General features: G+C 38.9%; 2 protein-coding genes across 2 annotated transcripts; both read left to right on the top strand.

Moving 5' to 3' along the window:
• On the top strand, positions 1-5,065 carry LOC117323616 (multidrug resistance-associated protein 7-like). Its single transcript, XM_033878934.1, has 11 exons — positions 1-1,069; positions 1,680-1,907; positions 2,045-2,207; positions 2,349-2,518; positions 2,632-2,883; positions 3,033-3,131; positions 3,613-3,802; positions 3,898-4,122; positions 4,246-4,366; positions 4,494-4,696; positions 4,909-5,065. The coding sequence occupies exons 1-10, from the start codon at positions 11-13 to the stop codon at positions 4,510-4,512; spliced, it is 2,526 nt and encodes an 841-aa protein (XP_033734825.1). The 5' UTR covers positions 1-10; the 3' UTR covers positions 4,513-4,696; positions 4,909-5,065.
• A 9,784-nt stretch (positions 5,066-14,849) lies between these two features.
• Positions 14,850-18,486, top strand: LOC117323617 (multidrug resistance-associated protein 7-like). The gene is made up of 4 exons (XM_033878935.1): positions 14,850-14,960; positions 15,716-15,970; positions 17,367-17,610; positions 18,087-18,486. The coding sequence occupies exons 2-4, from the start codon at positions 15,780-15,782 to the stop codon at positions 18,357-18,359; spliced, it is 708 nt and encodes a 235-aa protein (XP_033734826.1). The 5' UTR covers positions 14,850-14,960; positions 15,716-15,779; the 3' UTR covers positions 18,360-18,486.
• The last annotated feature ends 5,299 nt before the right edge of the window (positions 18,487-23,785 follow it).

The raw sequence follows: 23,785 nt of genomic DNA, 5'->3' as shown, positions 1-23,785 counted from the left end.
GTCTGCAGATATGGAATCCCTAATATCTCCGCACGTCAACAGGAACACTTCAACTTGCAAAGACGGCAAAACGGCAGTTTCACAAATAGTGGATTTCTCCGTTTTTCACGACTTATTTACGGACCCAAAGCTCGAGGATATAAACTATACGGTCATTTATTCATTTATAGTTATAATTAGTATATATCTCATACATCGTCTGAAACTCAAATACTTTCAGGGAAAACAACATACCCTGATCCACGAAAACAAAGACAAGAAGGACCCGTGTGCTGCAGCAGGATCTCGTCTGAATGAGGATGGTGTCTCTCTGTTCTCACTGGTTACGTTTAGTTGGGTACGGCCACTACTGGATAAAGGACGGAACAGGTCCACGCTGTCCTCCAAAGACATGTTCGCAATGCCAAATAGTCTAAACGGGAGAAAAGTGCATGACCGATTCGTGGAGATTTTGCAGGGCAATACTAAATGTCCAAATGGACGGAAGAACACATTACAGAAGGCACTACACCAAGCCTATGGTATGGATTTCTACCTGCGATGTGGTATACTGGAATTCGTGCACAAGCTCATTCTTTTCGCCTGTCCAATCTCACTAGGAATGTTGATATCATTTTTTGAAAATGATGACGAACCGGCATACTATGGTTATCGCTGTGTGTTTGCCTTTTGTATGTCCCTTTTAGGAAAGGCGTTATTCGATAGCATTTTTGAATGTATAAATATGCATGTCTATTGCAAAGTTAGGATTTCAATAATGACAACTATATACCAGAAGGTTTTAAGGATGAATACTGTCTCTCTGTCTAAATTCAGCACTGGCGAAATGGTTAATTTTCTTGGAACGGATACTGACAGAGTAGTAGACTTTTTAGAATATTTTCATCGGATATGGATAATTCCTGTTGAAATCATTATATGTATATATATACTGTACCACCTGGTTGGAATTGCGTTCATTGGAGGACCGATTGTCGCTTTGCTAATTATTCCTCTAAGCAAGATAACAACAACAAAGCAGTTGGCGCTCAGCAATACACTTATGGAACAAAAGGATCGGAGAATGAAGGTAATTATGTTTGACGACGTGACCTATAAGTATACTGCGTTCAGGTGGGGGGGGGGGGGGGGGGGGGCGTTGGCAAATCTTACATCGTTGTATTCTGGTGTTCACATCTTTCACCCGTCATCTTCGGTGTCAGTTTTATAAAAGTTGGACTTTTAAATATATATGTATTCAGTAGAAACATGTAGCGTACCAGCAATAAATTGAAAGGCTACAGGGTATCTTTTCGAAAAGTATTAGTATATTTGGTAAAAACGTCTGATAAAATACTAAAACAATTGAAGAAAATGAATGGTTGAGAGGGTTTTTAACCGAAATTTGTTCTTGATATGGTATTTCTTTAGATTCTTTCTTCATGTATGTATGTAGATTAGGAATATTCCACCTTTGGGGTCACAAAATGTGGTTAAATCTTGGACGTTTGTAATGTTTGATTTGGTTTCTTTGCTCTCTTTGAAATAAACAAAACTATCATACTTGAATGCAGAAAGTTGATATGATACTTAGCGTTTTACACGATCCATGTAGTTCGTCTTCTGGCCGATTATGATACCATTGTTTTTATCATGTCTTTAAATCACCTTTATCAATAAATTTCTTTGTTGTAAAATAGATGATGAATGAAGTGTTTTGTGGAATAAAGATTATCAAGTTCTACACTTGGGAGCATCACTTTCGATCGGTGATTGATAAACTGCGTGAGGAGGAGCTACAAACCATTAAGTGGAAAAGACTTCTTAGTGCCATCATAGAATACCTGTGGATATCGGCCCCTATCCTAATGACCTTGTTGACCTTCAGCGTCTATTCTATACTAGGACATACATTAACGGCCTCTAAGGTTTGGATAATTAAAAGACAGTCACAAACATTATATTATTATTTTACTTTGTGGTTTCTAAAGAATGAGAAAGAATTCGTTGTATTATATATGTGGATATATTCTGACATCAGTTGATATATCTATTTTTGTTGTAGATGTTTACTTGTGCGTCCGTATTTATGAAAATTAGTGCATCAGCGCGTCGACTTCCCATGGCGTTCAATCGTATTATAGAAGCAGTTACCTCCCTTGAAAGGATAGAGAAATTTGTAGCGTTACAGGATATTGATCTCGATATCTACTACCAACGAATACAGGGTAAAGTAAAGAAACCAAAATCAAGTATAGATAAATTAAAAAAAAAAAAAAACAATCTAAATTTTATTTTTGAATAATGAATTATTATCTTTTCATTTGTATCTATCTGTAATCAAAATTATCTACATTATTTGGTTTTAGAATCTAACAATTCTAAAAAGGTGATATCAGTGAATTGCGGGAAATTTACATGGGACGAGGAGATAAACTCTGTACCAATCGAAAGTCGGATCGAAACCGCAAAATCAAAGGAGGAAATCATCCCGTCAAGAACGTTAACTCTGGAAAATATTACTATCGATATCAGAAAAGTGAGTATAAAACTTGTACAACATTAACGTTGAATGTATTTCTGATAAACAGTATAGATATTTATCTATTATTTTGTTAAATTATTTTAAACTTTAAAACGATGCATTTGCAGGGCCAGTTCATAGGGGTGATCGGTAAAGTAGGTGCGGGTAAAAGTTCATTCCTGCACGCTGTGATGGCCGAGATGGTTAGGGAGGACGGACGTATTTCTGTATCCAACCTCGATCAAGGATTTGCCCTGGCGAGTCAGGAACCATGGATACAGCAGGCAACTATACGAGACAACGTCCTGTTTGGCAGTCAATTCGACTCCAAGAAATATGCTGAGATTCTTGATGCAGTATCATTACAGAAAGACATACAGGTACCTTTACATTTGTTGGCATTGTTGTGGAAGTGACACACGACATTGCCTGTTCTAATTAATACAGGGAACATGCTTCCTATAGTTAAATATAATCACTAAGTATATTCATGTTATAGACCAATGGGTGTATCTATTACCTGTTTTAGATTTTACCTGCTGGAGACAAGACGGAAGTTGGTGAAAATGGTGTTACTTTAAGTGGAGGTCAAAAATCTAGGCTAGCACTCGCGAGAGCAATTTATCAGGTAGGGTATTAATGAACTTGTTACCGTAATATGATCCCCCCCCCCCCCCCCCCCCCCCAAACAAAAAAAACAACAACAAAAAAACAAAAACAAAACAAAAACAAAACAAACAAACACACACAAACAACAAAAAACAACAACAAAAATAACCATATTTCGATCCTTCACCAGTAGTATAAAGTCACGTGCAGGTAATATAAAGTCGCGTGCAATGAATACTTCTACAGGGGTGACAAAATCTGTCCGATTCTGCTAAACAGCACACATTTCTAAAAAAAGAATATATGGAATAAAAAGATTATTGGGTACTTGATTTTCACTAGACACTAGCTTTCAGTTAAAATAGGTTTAGCAGTATGCCAAATTCGTTATTTAGGTTTTAAGCAGGAAATATGGTCTGATATTACCTGCCTTAAACTTTTACAACTAATAAGGATAATGTTGGATATACTTGTATTTCACGAGTTTATTTCCTTTCCAGGATAAAGATGTTTACCTTCTTGACGATCCCCTAGCAGCAGTGGACAGTCATGTGGCACAGCATATATATGACAAGTGCATTATGGGATTGCTACAAAAAAAGACAAGAATTCTCTGTACACATCATGTGAAATTTCTTGGAAAAGCAGATCTAATCATTGTAATGGATGATGGAGGCATTTCCAAAATAGGTAAGTTCAATAACCATCATTCAAAAGTGATATGTCCAAGCAGGGTGACTCTGAGAAGGGACTACCTCTATTTACATTATATCTTGTTTAATCAGGTGCTCCATCGGAAGTTCTTGACGATATAACATTTGCTGAACATAACCCATTATCAAACAAAACTGAATTTGAATGCGATGACATCGACAACGACTATGACGGAAGTCTTGGAGAGGAAATGAGAGCTACCGAAGAAATCAAGCCACGTGTGTTCAAGGCTTTCTTGTCAGCGCTGGGTAAATGGATGCCGATAGCCCTGCTCCTCTCTGCTGTCTTCATGGAAGGTAAAACAAAGCTTTTTAATATCCAGTAACAACACTTAAACGTGAATATGGATATAACATTAAGCATTTGATTATTTACTTAAGTTACATTGAATACTATTAATGTACATATACCTATTGCAGCTTTGGATAAGATAAACGGATGGTGGCTAACTCATTGGGTATCTGGATCGACGTTGACTATCACTAATACTTCCGCTTCCGGATATAGCTGTTTCCATGACAACATGACTTCGCCAAACAGGTGGGATGCTAAACACATAAAACGAGTTTCCCATCGAGTCCACGCTTAAATTTGCTTTTATATCCGTGAATGTTATATAATTTAATACATACACAAAGTTAAATATGTTATTTTCTGCTTTTTTCAGCTTTCATCAAATAGTATGATTTATACGACGCCGATGAGAGCGTGACAGCCAGGCAATCCAGTGTCTTCTACTACCTGACAGTGTATGGGTGCATCGCCGCTCTTTATGGCCTCATGTTGTTTGTGAGAGAAGCGCTGTTAGTATACGGGGGATCAAATATGGCTAGGACCATGCATAACCAGTTACTGAATACTGTATTCAAGGTAGGCTGAAGTTTTTAGTATTGAAGTATCTTTATCGTAATGCAATGTAATACTCGTTTTTAAGGAGATACGAAATGGTCTGGAAATAATGAACTGATTATCATAAAAATGACACGAGTAACACGCTGTCATTTGCGTTTTTTTCGGAAGATAGCGTTTTATAAGTGATTTAAATCCCGTTAAGTATGAATTTGTTTAATGTTTATTACCAGGCACCAATGTCGTTCTTTGATGTCACTCCCATTGGCAGAATTCTCAATAGCTTTTCGTCTGACATGGGAATCATTGACGATTCCATTAATGACACGATTGATGCTGTAATATACCAGATGTTTGGAGTCGTTGGAACTATATCTATCGTGATTTACGGCATGCCTTGGTTCGTCATTCTTTTGATCCCTGTGACAGCGGTTTACTACAAAATACAGGTATTCAACTATTTTATTTTTCTATATCGGACAAGGTTGGGTCAATGAGAGTGGCTGACAAGAGATCAGGTTATTTGGTGAGAGTGGCTGACAAGAGTTCAGGTTATCTGGTGAGAGTGGCTGACAAGAGTTCAGGTTATCTGGTGAGAGTGGCTGACAAGAGTTCAGGTTATCTGGTGAGAGTGGCTGACAAGAGTTCAGGTTATCTGGTGAGAGTGGCCGACAAGAGTTCAGGTTATCTGGTGAGAGTGGCTGACAAGAGATAAGGTTATTTGGTGAGAGTGGCTGACAAGAGTTCAGGTTATCTGCGAGAGTGGCTGACAAGAGTTCAGGTTATCTGGTGAGAGTGGCTGACAAGAGTTCAGGTTATCTGGTGAGAGTGGCCGCCAAGAGATCAGGTTATCTGGTGAGAGTGGCTGACAAGAGTTCAGGTTATTTGGTGAGAGTGGCTGACAAGAGATCAGGTTATCTGGTGAGAGTAGCTGACAAGAGTTCAGGTTATTTGGTGAGAGTGGCTGACAAGAGTCAGGTTATCTGGTGAGAGTAGCTGACAAGAGTTCAGGTTATTTGGTGAGAGTGGCTGACAAGAGTTCAGGTTATTTGGTGAGAGTGGCTGACAAGAGATCAGGTTATCTGGTGAGAGTGGCTGACAAGAGTTCAGGTTATCTGGTGAGAGTGGCTGACAAGAGTTCAGGTTATCTGGTGAGAGTGGCTGACAAGAGTTCAGGTTATTTGGTGAGATTGGCTGACAAGAGATCAGGTTATTTGGTGAGAGTGGCTGACAAGAGTTCAGGTTATTTGGTGAGAGTGGCTGACAAGAGTTCAGGTTATCTGGTGAGAGTGGCTGACAAGAGTTCAGGTTATTTGGTGAGAGTGGCCGACAAGAGATCAGGTTATCTGGTGAGAGTGGCTGACAAGAGTTCAGGTTATCTGGTGGGAGTGGCTGACAAGAGTTCAGGTTATTTGGTGGGAGTGGCTGACAAGAGTTCAGACAAGAGTTCAGGTTATCTGGTGAGAATGGCTGATAAGAGTTCAGGTTATTTGATGAGAGTGGCCGCCAAGAGATCAGGTTATCTGGTGAGAATGGCTGATAAGAGTTCAGGTTATTTGATGAGAGTGGCCGCCAAGAGATCAGGTTATCTGGTGAGAGTGGCTGATAAGAGTTCAGGTTATTTGATGAGAGTGGCTGACAAGAGATAAGGTTTTCCGGTGAGAGTGGCTGACAAGAGTACAGGTTATCTGGCGTACAGGAAAAACGATTTTTTGCCGCATATGTGTAACCGACAAACGTTTTCCTTCCGTTGATTCGCATTTTGTTTGTTGACAGGATATATACCGTCATACGTCTCGAGAGGTCAGACGAATTTCAAGTCATAGTCGCTCCCCGATCTTCTCACAATTCTCGGAAACTGTTTCAGGAGTAGTAACCATTAGAGCATTCCGTGACACTGAACGGTAAGCTGTTCTGTATTAGGCCGGTGTTTAATCTCGTTTTTGTGACGTCGCTACACCGGCGATTAGAAGTCAGTTTTTGAACGAAAAAAATTAATAAAAGTTTTCGATTAAAACTACGAGTGTGTATTTTAAGCTAAAAGTTATATTGTGATTCTCAAACGTGTATAACCATTACATTTCAATGAGTGATTACTGTCCATTACCAAGACTGCCTAGTTATGTTTTCATGATGTACGTACTGAGTAAAATAATGTTCCTTCAACTAACTAAATTGTGAACTGAACCTTTACTACAAATTTACGGAAAATGAATATTGGAAGCACTAGTAACCACGACATTCCCCTAACATACCGAGCATAACATCTGCTAAGATACTATCTGGGGTCATGATATGCATTATGTTTACCAAAACAAGTTAATTGTTTTAGTAAATAGTTAAGGTTTCTTCACCCTTTTCCAAATATTTACTGTAAGTGACTGGGATGATCCACGAATACCTGTTTTAATGAACTCCATAATTGAATAGATAGACATTTAGATATGATCTACTCTATTATAGATTCAAAGACCAACACATTGAATGCGTGGACAAATGGTTGGAGACCCATTATACGGCCCTTAATATCGGGAATTGGTTGTGGGTACAGACACAGATGGTAGTAAATGTCCTTGTTACAGGGATAGCAATTCTAGCAGTATTGGAACACAGTATCCATGGTATCGACCCAGGTACGTATAAAAAACCCCAAGAAAAACCGACATAATACCGAAACCATAATTGTATAAGTCAAAAATAATAAAACGAGGACAAAAATGGAGCAACAATATAGATTTGCATGGATACCCTTAAAAGAGAATGAAACCAGGTGTTTCGACACTCGCCATACAAATCTAGTTCACGACGACACCCGCCATACAAATCTAGCTTAAATCCGAGTTATCACACTATCAAAATGTAAAAACTAGGGTGGTGACAACGGAACAGCTAGCATATCAACAAACATCGAGACTTATTTCATATTCATATCATTCATAGAATTTTCCTGAACGAAATCCTGATGTCGACCATAAAACTTCCATATGTTCTTCATCAATCTCCACCTCTCGGATCTATGTTCTGATCACTCTTCCGTTAATGGTCGACATCTGTCACGGAAATCATGATAATGGAAAGAAGGTCTTGAATATCGAGTCACATGTGACATGTAAGCACCATACATGTAGGTAGAAAAGCTGACATGTTACTATCTAGAAATGGGAAATTAGCAGTTGGGAAATTGAAATCGCTACACTAATCATACAGCTTATTTTGTAAGCTTCCTCTACTGGTTGCGTTGTATGTAAAGCTCAAGGTAAGAGGCTGATGTTGAAGAGTCAGTAGTGTCTTTGATTTCAAGTTACTCGGGTTATGCCCGATCGACATAGTAATACGATTTTTTGTTTTTTTTGTTTTGTTTTTGTTTTTTGTGTTTTTGTTTTTCTTTTTGTTATATAAAGATAACACATGAAAATAGATGGACTTTACACAGAGCTTTTTATATGTTCCCATCAGCCCTTCAAAACGATAATCCTCGTTTCAAGAAAACAAAAACAACTGAGTCGGCAAACGGAGGGGCACAGTTTGTTGACATGAGAATGCCAATAGTCTGTTTGAAGATCTGGTCACCAACATCAACAAAGATGATGTCGATCAGAAATTAAATCATTTTCACGATCTTATATTCGTATGATTAACGAAATACGCCCCCATGAAGTTCACAGCATCCTTCTTATAATAATGTTCGCTTTTATTGGAAAATATCATCATTAACAACAAAGGCGTTCCTTAAGTTTGGAATGGGGAATAGTCGTGTATAAAGAATTTATAGAAATCAAACATAATGGTTTGTTAGAAAAACGTGTTTTAGGATCGCATATTCAAGATGAAAATCCGCATACCATTCATTCCACTCTTGGGGTTAACTAAGACCCAATAAGACAGAATAAACAGTATCCCAATAAGACTGCCGCCCTGAGAAAGTAAACAGTATCTCAATAAGACTGCAGCCCTGTCAGAGTTACCAGTATCCCAATAAGACTGCAGCCCTGAGAAAGTAAACAGTATCCCAATAAGACTGCAGCCCTGTCAGAGTAAACAGTATCTCAATAAGACTGCAGCCCTGACAGAGAAAAGAGTATCTCAATAAGACTGCCGCCCTGTCAGAGTAAACAGTATCCCAATTAGACTGCAGCCCCTACAGAGTAAACAGTATCCCAATAGGACTACAGCCCTGACAGATAAACAGTATCCCAATAGGACTGCAGCCCCGACAGAGTAAACAGTATCCCAATAAGACTGCAGCCCTGTCAGAGTAAACAGTATCTCAATAAGACTGCAGCCCTGACAGAGAAAAGAGTATCTCAATAAGACTGCCGCCCTGTCAGAGTAAACAGTATCCCAATTAGACTGCAGCCCCTACAGAGTAAACAGTATCCCAATAGGACTACAGCCCTGACAGATAAACAGTATCCCAATAGGACTGCAGCCCCGACAGAGTAAACAGTATCCCAATAAGACTGCAGCCCTGTCAGAGTAAACAGTATCCCAATAAGACTACAGCCCTGACAGATAAACAGTATCCCAATAAGACTGCAGCCCTGTCAGATAAACAGTATCTCAATAAGACTGCCGCCCTGACAGAGTAAACAGTATCTCAATAAGACTGCAGCCCTGACAGAGTAAACAGTATCCCAATAAGACTGCAGCCCTGAGCAAGTAAACAGTATCCCAATAAGACTGCCGCCCTGTCAGAGAAAAGAGTATCTCAATAAGACTGCAGCCCTGACAGAGTAAACAGTATCCCAATAGGACTGCAGCCCTGACAGAGTAAACAGTATCCCAATAAGACTACAGCCCTGACAGAGAAAAGAGTATCTCAATAAGACTGCAGCCCTGACAAAGTAAACAGTATCCCAATAAGACTGCAGCCCTGACAGAGAAAATAGTATCTCAATAAGACTGCAGCTCTGACAGAGAAAAGAGTATCCCAATAAGACTGCAGCCCTGTCAGAGAAAAGAGTATCTCAATAAGACTGCAGCCCTGTCAGAGAAAAGAGTATCTCAATAAGACTGCAGCCCTGTCAGAGTAAACAGTATCCCAATAAGACTGCAGCCCTGTCAGAGAAAAGAGTATCTCAATAAGACTGCAGCCCTGTCAGAGAAAAGAGTATCTCAATAAGACTGCAGCCCTGACAGAGAAAAGAGTATCTCAATAAGACTGCAGCCCTGACAGAGTAAACAGTATCCCAATAAGACTGCCGCCCTGTCAGAGTAAACAGTATCCCAATAAGACTGCAGCCCTGTCAGAGTGAACAGTATCCCAATAGGACTGCAGCCCTGACAGATAAACAGTATCCCAATAAGACTGCAGCCCTGACAGAGAAAAGAGTATCTCAATAAGACTGCAGCCCTGACATAGTAAACAGTATCTCAATAAGACTGCAGCCCTGACAGAGAAAAGAGTATCCCAATAAGACTGCAGCCCTGACATAGTAAACAGTATCTCAATAAGACTGCAGCCCTGACATAGTAAACAGTATCTCAATAAGACTGCAGCCCTGACAGAGTAAACAGTATTCCAATAGGACTACAGCCCTGACAGAGTAAACAGTATCTCAATAAGACTACAGCCCTGACAGAGTAAACAGTATCCCAATAAGACTGCAGCCCTGACAGAGTAAACAGTATCCCAATAAGACTGCAGCCCTGTCAGAGTAAACAGTATCCCAATAAGACTGCAGCCCTGACAGAGTAAACAGTATCCCAATAAGACTGCAGCCCTGACAGAGTAAACAGTATCCCGATAAGACTGCAGCCCTGTCAGAGTAAACAGTATCTCAATAAGACTGCAGCCCTGACAGAGAAAACAGTATCTCAATAAGACTGCAGTCCTGACAGAGAAAAGAGTATCACAATAAGACTGCAGCCCTGACAGAGAAAACAGTATCCCAATAAGACTGCAGCCCTGACAGAGAAAACAGTATCCCAATAAGACTGCAGCCCTGTCAGAGTAAACAGTATCCCAATAAGACTGCAGCCCTGTCAGATAAACAGTATCCCAATAAGACTGCAGCCCTGACAGAGTAAACAGTATCCCAATAAGACTGCCGCCCTGACAGAGAAAAGAGTATCTCAATAAGAATGCAGCCCTGACAGAGTAAAGAGTATCTCAATAAGACTGCAGCCCTGACAGAGAAAAGAGTATCCCAATAAGACTGCAGCCCTGTCAGAGTAAACAGTATCTCAATAAGACTGCAGCCCTGACAGAGTAAAGAGTATCTCAATAAGACTGCAGCCCTGACAGAGAAAAGAGTATCTCAATAAGACTGCAGCCCTGACAGAGTAAACAGTATCCCAATGAGACTGCAGCCCTGTCAGAGTAAACAGTATCCCGATAAGACTGCAGCCCTGTCAGAGTAAACAGTATCTCAATAAGACTGCAGCCCTGTCAGAGTAAACAGTATCTCAATAAGACTGCAGCCCTGTCAGAGTAAACAGTATCTCAATAAGACTGCAGCCCTGTCAGAGTAAACAGTATCCCAATAAGACTGCAGCCCTGTCAGAGTAAACAGTATCTCAATAAGACTGCAGCCCTGACAGAGAAAAGAGTATCTCAATAAGACTGCAGCCCTGACAGAGAAAAGAGTAGCTCAATAAGACTGCCGCCCTGACAGAGTAAACAGTATCCCGATAAGACTGCAGCCCTGACAGAGTAAATAGTATCCTGACAGAGTAAACAGTATCACAATAAGACTGCAGCCCTGACAGAGAAAAGAGTATCCCAATAAGACTGCAGTCCTGACAGAGTAAATAGTATCCTGACAGAGTAAACAGTATCACAATAAGACTGCAGCCCTGACAGAGAAAAGAGTATCTCAATAAGACTGCAGCCCTGTCAGAGAAAAGAGTATCTCAATAAGACTGCAGCCCTGTCAGAGTAAACAGTATCCCAATAAGACTGCAGCCCTGTCAGAGAAAAGAGTATCTCAATAAGACTGCAGCCCTGTCAGAGAAAAGAGTATCTCAATAAGACTGCAGCCCTGACAGAGAAAAGAGTATCTCAATAAGACTGCAGCCCTGACAGAGTAAACAGTATCCCAATAAGACTGCCGCCCTGTCAGAGTAAACAGTATCCCAATAAGACTGCAGCCCTGTCAGAGTAAACAGTATCCCAATAGGACTGCAGCCCTGACAGATAAACAGTATCCCAATAAGACTGCAGCCCTGTCAAAGTAAACAGTATCCCGATAAGACTGCAGCCCTGACAGAGAAAAGAGTATCTCAATAAGACTGCAGCCCTGACATAGTAAACAGTATCTCAATAAGACTGCAGCCCTGACAGAGAAAAGAGTATCCCAATAAGACTGCAGCCCTGACATAGTAAACAGTATCTCAATAAGACTGCAGCCCTGACATAGTAAACAGTATCTCAATAAGACTGCAGCCCTGACAGAGTAAACAGTATTCCAATAGGACTACAGCCCTGACAGAGTAAACAGTATCTCAATAAGACTGCAGCCCTGACAGAGTAAACAGTATCCAAATAAGACTGCAGCCCTGTCAAAGTAAACAGTATCCCAATAAGACTGCAGCCCTGACAGAGTAAACAGTATCCCAATAAGACTGCAGCCCTAACAGAGTAAACAGTATCCCAATAAGACTGCAGCCCTGTCAGAGTAAACAGTATCCCAATAAGACTGCAGCCCTGACAGAGTAAACAGTATCCCAATAAGACTGCAGCCCTGACAGAGTAAACAGTATCCCGATAAGACTGCAGCCCTGTCAGAGTAAACAGTATCTCAATAAGACTGCAGCCCTGACAGAGAAAACAGTATCTCAATAAGACTGCAGTCCTGACAGAGAAAAGAGTATCACAATAAGACTGCAGCCCTGACAGAGAAAACAGTATCCCAATAAGACTGCAGCCCTGTCAGAGTAAACAGTATCCCAATAAGACTGCAGCCCTGTCAGATAAACAGTATCCCAATAAGACTGCAGCCCTGACAGAGTAAACAGTATCCCAATAAGACTGCCGCCCTGACAGAGAAAAGAGTATCTCAATAAGACTGCAGCCCTGACAGAGTAAAGAGTATCTCAATAAGACTGCAGCCCTGACAGAGAAAAGAGTATCCCAATAAGACTGCAGCCCTGTCAGAGTAAACAGTATCTCAATAAGACTGCAGCCCTGACAGAGAAAAGAGTATCTCAATAAGACTGCAGCCCTGACAGAGAAAAGAGTATCTCAATAAGACTGCAGCCCTGACAGAGTAAACAGTATCCCAATGAGACTGCAGCCCTGTCAGAGTAAACAGTATCCCGATAAGACTGCAGCCCTGTCAGAGTAAACAGTATCTCAATAAGACTGCAGCCCTGTCAGAGTAAACAGTATCTCAATAAGACTGCAGCCCTGTCAGAGTAAACAGTATCTCAATAAGACTGCAGCCCTGTCAGAGTAAACAGTATCCCAATAAGACTGCAGCCCTGTCAGAGTAAACAGTATCTCAATAAGACTGCAGCCCTGACAGAGAAAAGAGTATCTCAATAAGACTGCAGCCCTGACAGAGAAAAGAGTAGCTCAATAAGACTGCCGCCCTGACAGAGTAAACAGTATCCCGATAAGACTGCAGCCCTGACAGAGTAAATAGTATCCTGACAGAGTAAACAGTATCACAATAAGACTGCAGCCCTGACAGAGAAAAGAGTATCCCAATAAGACTGCAGTCCTGACAGAGTAAATAGTATCCTGACAGAGTAAACAGTATCACAATAAGACTGCAGCCCTGACAGAGTAAACAGTATCCCGATAAGACTGCAGTCCTGACAGAGTAAATAGTATCCTGACAGAGTAAACAGTATCACAATAAGACTGCAGCCCTGACAGAGAAAAGAGTATCCCAATAAGACTGCAGTCCTGACAGAGTAAACAGTATCACAATAAGACTGCAGCCCTGACAGAGTAAACAGTATCTCAATAAGACTGCCGCCCTGACAGAGTAAACAGTATCTCAATAAGACTGCAGCCCTGTCAGAGTAAACAGTATCCCAATAAGACTGCAGCCCTGTCAGAGTAAACAGTATCCCGATAAGACTGCAGCCCTGTCAGAGTAAACAGTATCTCAATAAGACTGCCGCCCTGACAGAGTAAACAGTATCTCAATAAGACTGAAGTCCTGACAGAGTAAACAGTATCCCAATAAGACTGTAGCCCTGACAAAGTAAATAGTATCCCAATAAGACTGCAGCCCTGACAAAGTAAACAGTATCTCAATAAGACTGCAGCCCTGACAGAGTAAACAGTATCTCAATAAGACTGCAGCCCTGTCAGAGTAAACAGTATCCCGATAAGACTGCAGCCCTGACAGAGTAAACAGTATCTCAATAGGACTGCCGCCCTGACAGAGTAAACAGTATCCCAATAAGACTGCCGCCCTGACAGAGTAAACAGTATCCCAATAAGACTGCAGCCCTGACAGAGTAAACAGTATCCCAATAAGACTGCAGCCCTGACAAAGTAAACAGTATCCCGATAAGACTGCAGCCCTGACAGAGAAAAGAGTATCTCAATAAGACTGCAGCCCTGACTTAAAAATGCTAAGAATGGTACCGGCGGTAGTAGGAAGTTTGCATAAAAGCTTTAATGAACAACTGCTCGAACCATCAATAAACTTTGCTTATTTAGGAATCCATTCTAAAAGAGCTAAATCCGCTTCTCACTATTAGCTACTTTGAAAGATCGAACTCTCAAATGCTTGAAGAACTCATTGCCAATGACTGCATGGGTGTCGTATGGCAAGCTCTGTATTTTTTGTTAGAATTGAAAAGATGTCAGCCGTAGGACGAGCTTTATCCAGTATATGTTGTCAAAACTTTGCAAGTGCCGCACTCTAAACGTGGTTATTTTCGCGAGGGGTTAATTTCGCGATTTCGATATGTAAACTATACGCGGAGGGGTAATTTTCGCGATCGATCCACCTTCGTTTGTAGTTCGAGATTACACAATTTGATATCAAAAGATAACGCATGGGGAAATTTTCGCGATCAAAAGGACTAAGCGTAGTTAGCGTAAATTTCCCCTCGCGTAAATTTCCACGTTTACAGTATTCTATATGCTCTTAATGTTAGCTTTTTGTAGGTGTCGTAAGACTAGCTATCTTCTAAATTCTATCGTTGTCTGATCCTTACAGGTGCCGTGGGCCTAGCTATTTCCTGTATCTTGAACTTGTCTGATATTTTGGAAGGAATGGTTTGGTGTGTCACGGAGACAGAGAAAGAGATATTGAGTGTTGAGAGAATACAGCAGTATGTAGAGGACACTCCAAGCGAGAGATGGAGAGGCGCAATGGTAAGTAACACAGTAACACAATTCCGTGTCATCAACATACAGGTAAGTAGCATAGTTACACAATTACGTGTCATCAACATACAGGTAAGTAACACAGTAACACAATTCCGTGTCATCAACATACAGGTAAGTAGCATAGTTACACAATTACGTGTCATCAACATACAGGTAAGTAACACAGGTACACAATTACGTGTCATCAACATACAGGTAAGTAACACAGGTACACAATTACGTGTCATCAACACACAGGTAAGTAACACAGGTACACAATTACGTGTCATCAACACACAGGTAAGTAACACAGGTACACAATTACGTGTCAACAGCACACAGGTGCGTGTTCTTATCATCATTTGAACCTCACTAAATAAAACAGCAAAGTACTTACCTGAGAAATAGATATAGTGAAAGGAAACCTGAAATTTGACGTGGGTACAGAAACAGCCAATGTGAAATGTAGGCGATACCTTGTTAATTAAAATCAGTTAGTTATTGATCTGAAACATACCAGCACTCTATTTATCACATAGCTTTTTACATTGTACTTAGATTAGTTGTTTAATTATGTAACATACAAAATTGTATTGATTAATTGGACATGAACAATATTATACAATATATTACCATCTTTCAGTACAAATTGAAAAAGAAGATACATTAAAGCCAAAAATGTATTGAACTGCATCATATTTCAAAAGAAACCAATTAAGATCATATGTACGAATGAATCAATTTCTGGATGTGTACTACAGTTGCCTTGTTCATGGCCTACTGCTGGTGTAGTAAGCTACCGTGACGTCTACATGAAGTACCGTGATGGTCTACCAAACGTGCCTGAAAGGTGTTACATTTTGCACACGACACGCAGAGAAGCTGGGAATTGTGGGGCGGACTGGTTCCGGGAAGTCTAGTATCTTCCAGACACTGTTCCGTACTGTAGAGATAAGCTCTGGGGACATTACCATTGACGGGGTGAACACACAACAACTGGATCTCAAAGACGTCAGGTTAGGAACAAAGTGGATAATTTAGTTCTAGTCAATAAAACGATGATTGTATTAAATATTGTCACACTGAGTAAAGTTATTCCTTAAATAATAATTAAGTACCTGAGAATTACACACGAATTTTGTAGATAAAGATATTTTGATATGCAGTATATATATATATATGTGTGTGTATCTACAACAATACGCTGCATTATTCAACTCTTGGTCCATTGTGTAACCGTGCAGACATTTGATTGAATATATCGATATACAACTTTATCTAGTTGTCCATAATTGAATCTGGCAATGATAAGTCTATTATACAGCAGTGGCGTTCGACTTCACGTGGTCGTCTTTGAATACCTTTTTTCTATTAAGAGCACACAAAAACAATGGTCGGCCTATTAATATTTCATTTCGTAAATTCAATAATTTACAAATATATTCCATTAGATATTAGTCGCCCATCTAAAACCATTTGAAAACATTTGAAAAATTAACGAACTCGAGGTAGATAAACGTATGATAAACAACCGTCATATGTTGGGGAATATCTATATACTGATATGGTAACTTTACACAGCAGAAACAAGCTAAGGCTGCTGACAAGGAATTCCTTTGTTCTCCTGCTTACCAACAGACAATATAGTTAACTGTAACATACGTCAAAGTTTGCTTAATCAGAACAATAATTCCAGTCAAACTGCGCTATCTCGAGCTCTGAAAACTGGACGACTCTGCTTAAGTCGAAATGATAAAGTTCCGACAGAAAAATATTATATATAATAAATTTCTGTCATAACCTTTGACATAACCAGGTTCGATTGAATATTATATTGTCATGACAGTTAAACATCGAATTAAAGTTATGATAAATTGTAATTACGACGCCATGAAAATCATGTGAGCAGCGATATTGACAGATGTTGGCGATGTAAATATAGATATTTAATACAAAATTAAATGTTTATCTAAAAGATAAAAGTATTGTTGATAATAAAGACGTTGACTCTCTTCAATTTCTCTATATTTTTTATTTGTTCTTTACCACTATATTTCTTAACATAGCTACATCTATTAAAACAAAATGATCGGTTAGTTTTTGACCTTACAAAGAAGTTCAACGCACATGAAACTCCAACCTTGAGAAAAAAAGAGGCAAACATTTATGCATGGGTTCATGCAATAACACCAGTACACGTTCATATTATAGCTACTATGTTAAACACTGGTCTCAACAGTCGAACCTCATTATCTCGAAGTCGATTAATTGTTTTCGAGATATCCGAAAGTATTCGAGGTAGCCGAGGCTATTTAGTATAAAAATTACTGTCGGAACTGAATATTTACTTTAAGTAATAGTGGGTTCGAGAGAATGAATTTTACCTGTATTAGTAAGCATTTTTTTCTTCAGACGCCACCTCGCTGTGATTCCTCAGGACCCATTCCTCTTCAGTGGTACTGTAAGGGAGAATCTAGACCCCACCTCTTCTTACAGTGACGTGGAAATTTTGGGAGTCATAGAAAAATGTCACCTCCGCCAGCCAGTCAATAGACTCGGAGGACTCGAGGGACAAGTGTCCGAAAAAGGGAGGCATTTTTCTGTGGGACAAAGACAACTCATGTGTCTGGCTAGGGCACTTCTCACCAAAGCCAAGGTAAGACATATCTCTACAAAGACAACTCATGTGTCTGGCTAGGGCACTCCTCACCAAAGCCAAGGTAAGACCCATTTCGTTATGGGACACCGACAACTCTTTTCAAGCTTCATGTTGACGATCTAAACTCTTACACTCGGGTTGACATATCCCTGTCCACAGTACAAACCCATGTCAGGTTCTATAACTCCGTATGAATAGGATGGTTAGGTTGTATAGTATTTACTAACAGCTATAGATAAACTATTTTTTATGCTATAAACAATTTTTTATGCAATGACTTATGTTTAAAAATAAGTATTTCCACCGGAATCACAAAAACCGTTAACCGTTGTGTTACTCTGAAAGTAGACGTTTCATCGACATAAACATGTATAGCTGTTCAATGTATAAAATATACATACAAGTAAGTTTACAGATGTATGGCCAGGGGCTAACAGGCGTGCTTGGCGTATGATATTTGACATCCATTACAGGTATTGTGTATTGATGAAGCAACAGCCAGTGTAGACTTGGAGACAGACATGCTGATACAGGCGACAATCCGCCAGGAATTTGAGGACAGTACAGTGCTAACCATTGCCCATCGTATCAACACCATAATGGACAGCGACCGAGTGTTGGTGATGGACCAGGGTCGGGTGGTCGAATTGGACTCCCCAGAAAATCTTTTGAAAAACTCCCAGTCAGCTTTTTTCAGACTTGTACATGGAGAAACATACCGGGGACATAAAATAAACAATATTTGAATGCTTGCCAACGCTATTTTAAAATAAATGACGTATTACATTAAATAAAAACTCTAGCTATATCTGAAGAAGTTTTTGTTTCAGTTTGAATTGTCTTATGATAATAAACCAATGTTTCCTATTGGCATTAACATTTTACAATTTATAACATTCTGCCGTCCCACTCTTTTCCTAATGTCTCTCTTGACATTGTTTAGTTTTCAAGCAATTCCATAACATTAGTGAAACAAAAAAGTTAATATTGGAACTTACTGTTATTTGCTTGTTATTTCAGCTGTACTTGTCATGTAATACCAAGCGATGTCATTGATATTGGAAAATGAAGGCGATAAGTTCCAACAAATCTATGCAAGTGAGGTGTTCAATAAATGAATGATGCCCATAACGACGAGAAACTTTAAATGGATACATCCAGTGTACCAAATATCAACTATGATGAAGGGTTCAATGGTTTTTGGCTTAAATCCACGTTGATTTCCATCCATTTTCATGCATACATCGGTGACCAGACCCTTCTAGAAATGCCTTTATGAAATACTGGTATTGGTCACCACTCACCAGAAATTTTCAAAAGAGCTTTTGCTTTTGAAGATTGTGTTTGATTTTTTTTCTCTCTTTTTTTTCTCTCCTATCAGTGTAATCCACTTTTACCTCTACTTTATCTGCCATACCCAATAATATATATATGAACGAACCAATTTCCAGAATAATTATATGAAGACTATGGGAAAAACGTTATGGTCGATATCATAATTTCAATTGGAACACGTGTTCGGTGTCTGTTGAAATATCTAGTGGTCCATTTGTTACTACTCAAGTTCTCATTTTAAGAACGTGACTAAACCCGAATTTGACCTTAGATAATATAACAGGTCTCCGCGATGAAGCATAAGACTCTTACCCTTCCGGAACACCTGGCGTTATTATAGTTTTGCTCAAGTTTTTCCTTCGTTCTATCGACTTTTATTTAGAATTACGGTTTCGTTGTTCTGTCTGTATTTTAGGTTGTTTCTGTTACTTAGTATGCCTAGACGAACAAACAATACACAAGATACAAAACAATACACAAGATACACAAACAATACACAAACAATAAACAAGATACACAAACAATACACAAGATACACAAACAATAAACAAACAATACACAAACAATACACAAGATACACAAACAATACACAAACAATACACAAACAATACACAAGATACACAAACAATAAACAAACAATACACAAACAATACACAAGATACACAAACAATAAACAATCAATACACAAGATACAAAAACAATACACAAACAATACACAAACAATACACAAGATACACAAACAATACACAAACAATAAACAAATACACAAACAATACACAAACAATACACAAACAATAAAAAAAACAATACACAAGATACACAAACAATAAACAAACAATACACAAGATACACAAACAATACACAAACAATAAACAAGATACACAAACAATACACAAACAATAAACAAGATACACAAACAATACACAAGATACACAAACAATACACAAGATACACAAACAATAAACAAACAATAAACAAACAATCCACAATATACAAAAACAATACACAAGATACACAAACAAAACACAAACAATAAACAAACAATACACAAGATACAAAAACAATACATAAGATACACAAACAATACACAAACAATACACAAGATACACAAACAATACACAAACAATATACAAGATACACAAACATACACAAATACAAACAATACACAAACAATACACAAGATACACATACAATACTCAAGAAACACAAACAAAACATCGAATATAAATCGACGAACGAAATTGGCCGTTTTAAAGAATCGGTTGACTTTGAAAACACAATAAAATACTGATAAGTTGTTTCATTATTGGACATGAATGGACCACGGAAACAACATCAATACGCCAGCAACATGACAGATCCATTTATACATATCCTGATGACCGTGCCAGCTGTGATAAGCAGGATGTCATTATCGATTCACATAGACGTTCGAGTGTTTATAACATCCCTCTTCTTAATGAATATACACACACGAAACTAAAGTTAGTAAAAAGAGTATCTTTTGTGGGCGCAATTCTATCGGAAGGGAGCTGGTTGACTGAAACACAGTATATTAGGAGATGGGTAAGTCGATTCCCGATAATATCTCTAGTTATCCTTCCAAATAATGAAACACATAGACGTTATCAATGGGAGTTATTGATAGGGTACATGTCAACTGACGCACCAAACGGTATCCTACAGCTGTGTTGATCTTCTGGTGTGAAAATCTAGGAACTTAAGAAAATCTAAGGCGAAGTACAGACATTTATTTGTTAAACTGTGTTTTCATGTGTATAATGATACGATAAATCCGAGTTACCTACGTCTGAATAAATCATGTTTGACATTATCCTGATTACCTACCTGTGCCAACATGCATAGAACATGCTTTAGGGTTAGTAATAGTTTTCTATCACGATCTGTAATATCAGTCATACTGTACTTCTATAACCAACAAATCTCATCCAAGAGTGATCATTGGCTCTAAGGGCATTCTACGGATGAACAATCGCCTAAAAGTACATTTGTATCTATTTGTGATTATTTCATGAATATCAAACTTAAGCCATTTCACCATTTGACTGTTGTCGTCAGTGTTTAGCTGACCTGGTCCAAATAACCGCTGAGGTTATGCCATGGCGCGGCGTTTATCGTCCGTCAGACTCTCCTTTAATCAATTAGACCAAATGGTCTCGGGCATTATTGCCCTTCGAAGATCCAATGTTGTATAAATTGGGGATGTACCTCCCCAGGAGTCGGAAGGCATAAGGTAGGGGTAAATATTTTAATCGTCACTAATCCTGAACGACTAAATGGATTTTAACCATATTCGGAGTATTACTGAATGGAGGAGATCCAATGCTCTATAAACGGATGGCGTGGTTCACTTCGTGCTGGAGAGGCTGGGCCAAATAGGGGAAATAGAGGTGATCCAAACCTTAATGTTGTATGTTATCTATCTATCTATGTGGCGTTTTAGAGGTCTTATAGAGGAAGTCATAATTGGTTCATTTGTAAGTAAGGTTGGGAGATTTCAGTTGAATGTTTACATCTTCTTTAGAACCAGAAAGCTAAATGTTATTTAAAAATAAGGCATGAACTTACTTTTTTTTATTCTCAGCGGTCCTCCACAAATTTTAATTATAGTGCTGAGATCGATGCAGGTCTTTTGGCCTCTTGTCATCAACATCAGCCAGGCGGTAGTGAAAGCCATGCCTATCGGACTTACTCAATTAACTGAAGCCGTTAACAAGAGGGCAAATCATTAACAAGCATTGATTGAACTTGCCAAAGTGTTACGGTAGCATTATTCCTACACCAGTAAAGTGTCTAGTTCTGTGATTTATGACACTCGCAGCTGTTATGACAAAGCAAAATTATCATACTATACCAGGTCACCAAAACGACCACATGCTCCGACGGGGATGCAACATTCGTGTTTGCTGAAATGGAAACACCTTCAGAGTGGATTAGTGACATAAGATTAATGGTCATGTGCAATATTTTAGCAAAAAATTAATATACAGTGTATTTTCATGCCCAACCCAAAAGGTCGAAGTATTTCTTTTTATCAAATACATGTATGTTAGTTTCGGTAATGTTTTCTAGTTTGTAATAACAATGAAATTGCTTCCTTATCACAATATTGACATCCTTGATGTAATGCTTTCACAGTAGAATAATTATACATGGTAAGTACAGTCAAACTTCGATGTTTCGAAGTTGAAGAGACTAACAGAAAAACTTCGAAACAGCGGGACTTCGAATTATTCATGGTTGACAATAGATCGATGTTTTCTTGATAATGACCATATCTGTTAACGTTACATGTCCTCGGTGTCTTTGTGTTGGTCGTCGCCTCACAGGCTCACATCGAAATGTTTAAGTTAATTTACCCCAAACCCCACAAAATAAAAATACTTTTCATCAGTTTTACCTTGTATATGTTACAAAGCACTTATATTCCGGCGTATAGATAAAACAAAAGTACAATGACACTTACGTTAACGTTTTCTGCTAAAGGCAAATGTGTTTACGTTATGTGCATATAAAATACGGAATGCCGATCAGTTGGAGAATGCATGCTTGAATGACAAATAACCGATTAACATGGATATTTATGTATAAGTTTGAAACGTGACATTTTGAATAAGAGTGAAAACATCGCTAATTGTTTGTGTTTAAAATTGATCCGCTGTTGTTGTACTGTTCCGTAAAATTTACTCACCAACCGCTGATTTCAATGGCGGCGGAGATCATCAAAGACGACTACCGGTACGGTTTACCGGAGTGATTAAATGCCATGGCTTCTAAATATATCATTTATCTATCAATTTAGTCTGATTATTAATTAACCCCATGATCGGGAGTGACAACGCACGCTATCGTTATCCCTATTGTCAGTCAGGGCATTTTTGGGAGGGGTAAGTGAACTCTTGCCGCGGGGGTCACGACAAACACCTGTCCAGTGGTCAGTAAAGGTAACCTTTTTGTTCGAATCATGAGATGTCAATTACCTATAATATCATAGCTAACGGGCCACGAAAAAAGTTCGATACATCGAAAACTTCGATTTATAAAAATTCGAATCATACACATGCATAGGTTCGTTAGTAGCATTATATAGTGAGGAAATTCGGGACCAAGCAAAAAGTTCGATACAGCGAGAAATTCGAATCAACGAAGTTCGAATCATCGAGGTTTGACTGTATAAGGATTAAAGTTTAATCGCCGAGGTCACAGGTACATCTATACGAATCTCTAAAAATAGGCCAGTATTTATATTTATATATATATATATATTTATAAACAGGTATTTGTTATTTCACATGCAATATGATGTATGGCATCATATATGCATAAATGATTTCGTATGAAACCAGAATTATCTCATGTCACAGGAACATAAATGTTTATAAACCTGTTTCCAACATTTTGTTAGTGACAATGTGATGATTCCCAGGTGTAGGATTTAAGACCCTATATATTTGATTTCCAGGCTGTGTGTCTAAATTCCACGTGGAAATTTAACTCTGACATACGATACCCACGACAGTTATATTTCTATGTCATATCGACCAGTGTACAATAAGCATTTGCTAATTCCGTAAGTTATGGATGAGTCGCCATCGGCTGTTAAATAAGAAGTAAGTAAGCACTAACCGGTAAGTTATGGATGGGTTAATCAGATTGTATAGACATTACGGCGAACGCGATGACTTCAGGGGCATGAAACCATCCATGACGAACAGCCATACTGCGACACCATTAGTAAGTTTCATGTGAAGTCAACATGACATTTTGTGGAAATGGGTATAGGCGTTAAGAAATTACCACGAAGTGTGTAACAGAC

This window comes from Pecten maximus, chromosome 3 (assembly GCF_902652985.1).
Source record: "Pecten maximus chromosome 3, xPecMax1.1, whole genome shotgun sequence".
Lineage (NCBI taxonomy): Eukaryota > Metazoa > Mollusca > Bivalvia > Pectinida > Pectinidae > Pecten > Pecten maximus.
This window is presented reverse-complemented; position numbering and strand designations above follow the sequence as displayed.

Coding starts and splice junctions, on each gene's coding strand:
- LOC117323616 (XM_033878934.1), top strand. CDS start 11: ATGGAATCCCTAATATCTCCGCACGTCAACAGGAACACTTCAACTTGC. Junction 2,208..2,348: donor CTACTACCAACGAATACAGG/GTAAAGTAAAGA, acceptor ATTTGGTTTTAG/AATCTAACAATTCTAAAAAG. Junction 2,884..3,032: donor CATTACAGAAAGACATACAG/GTACCTTTACAT, acceptor TACCTGTTTTAG/ATTTTACCTGCTGGAGACAA.
- LOC117323617 (XM_033878935.1), top strand. CDS start 15,780: ATGGTCTACCAAACGTGCCTGAAAGGTGTTACATTTTGCACACGACAC. Junction 15,971..17,366: donor CTGGATCTCAAAGACGTCAG/GTTAGGAACAAA, acceptor TTTTTTCTTCAG/ACGCCACCTCGCTGTGATTC. Junction 17,611..18,086: donor CACTTCTCACCAAAGCCAAG/GTAAGACATATC, acceptor CATCCATTACAG/GTATTGTGTATTGATGAAGC.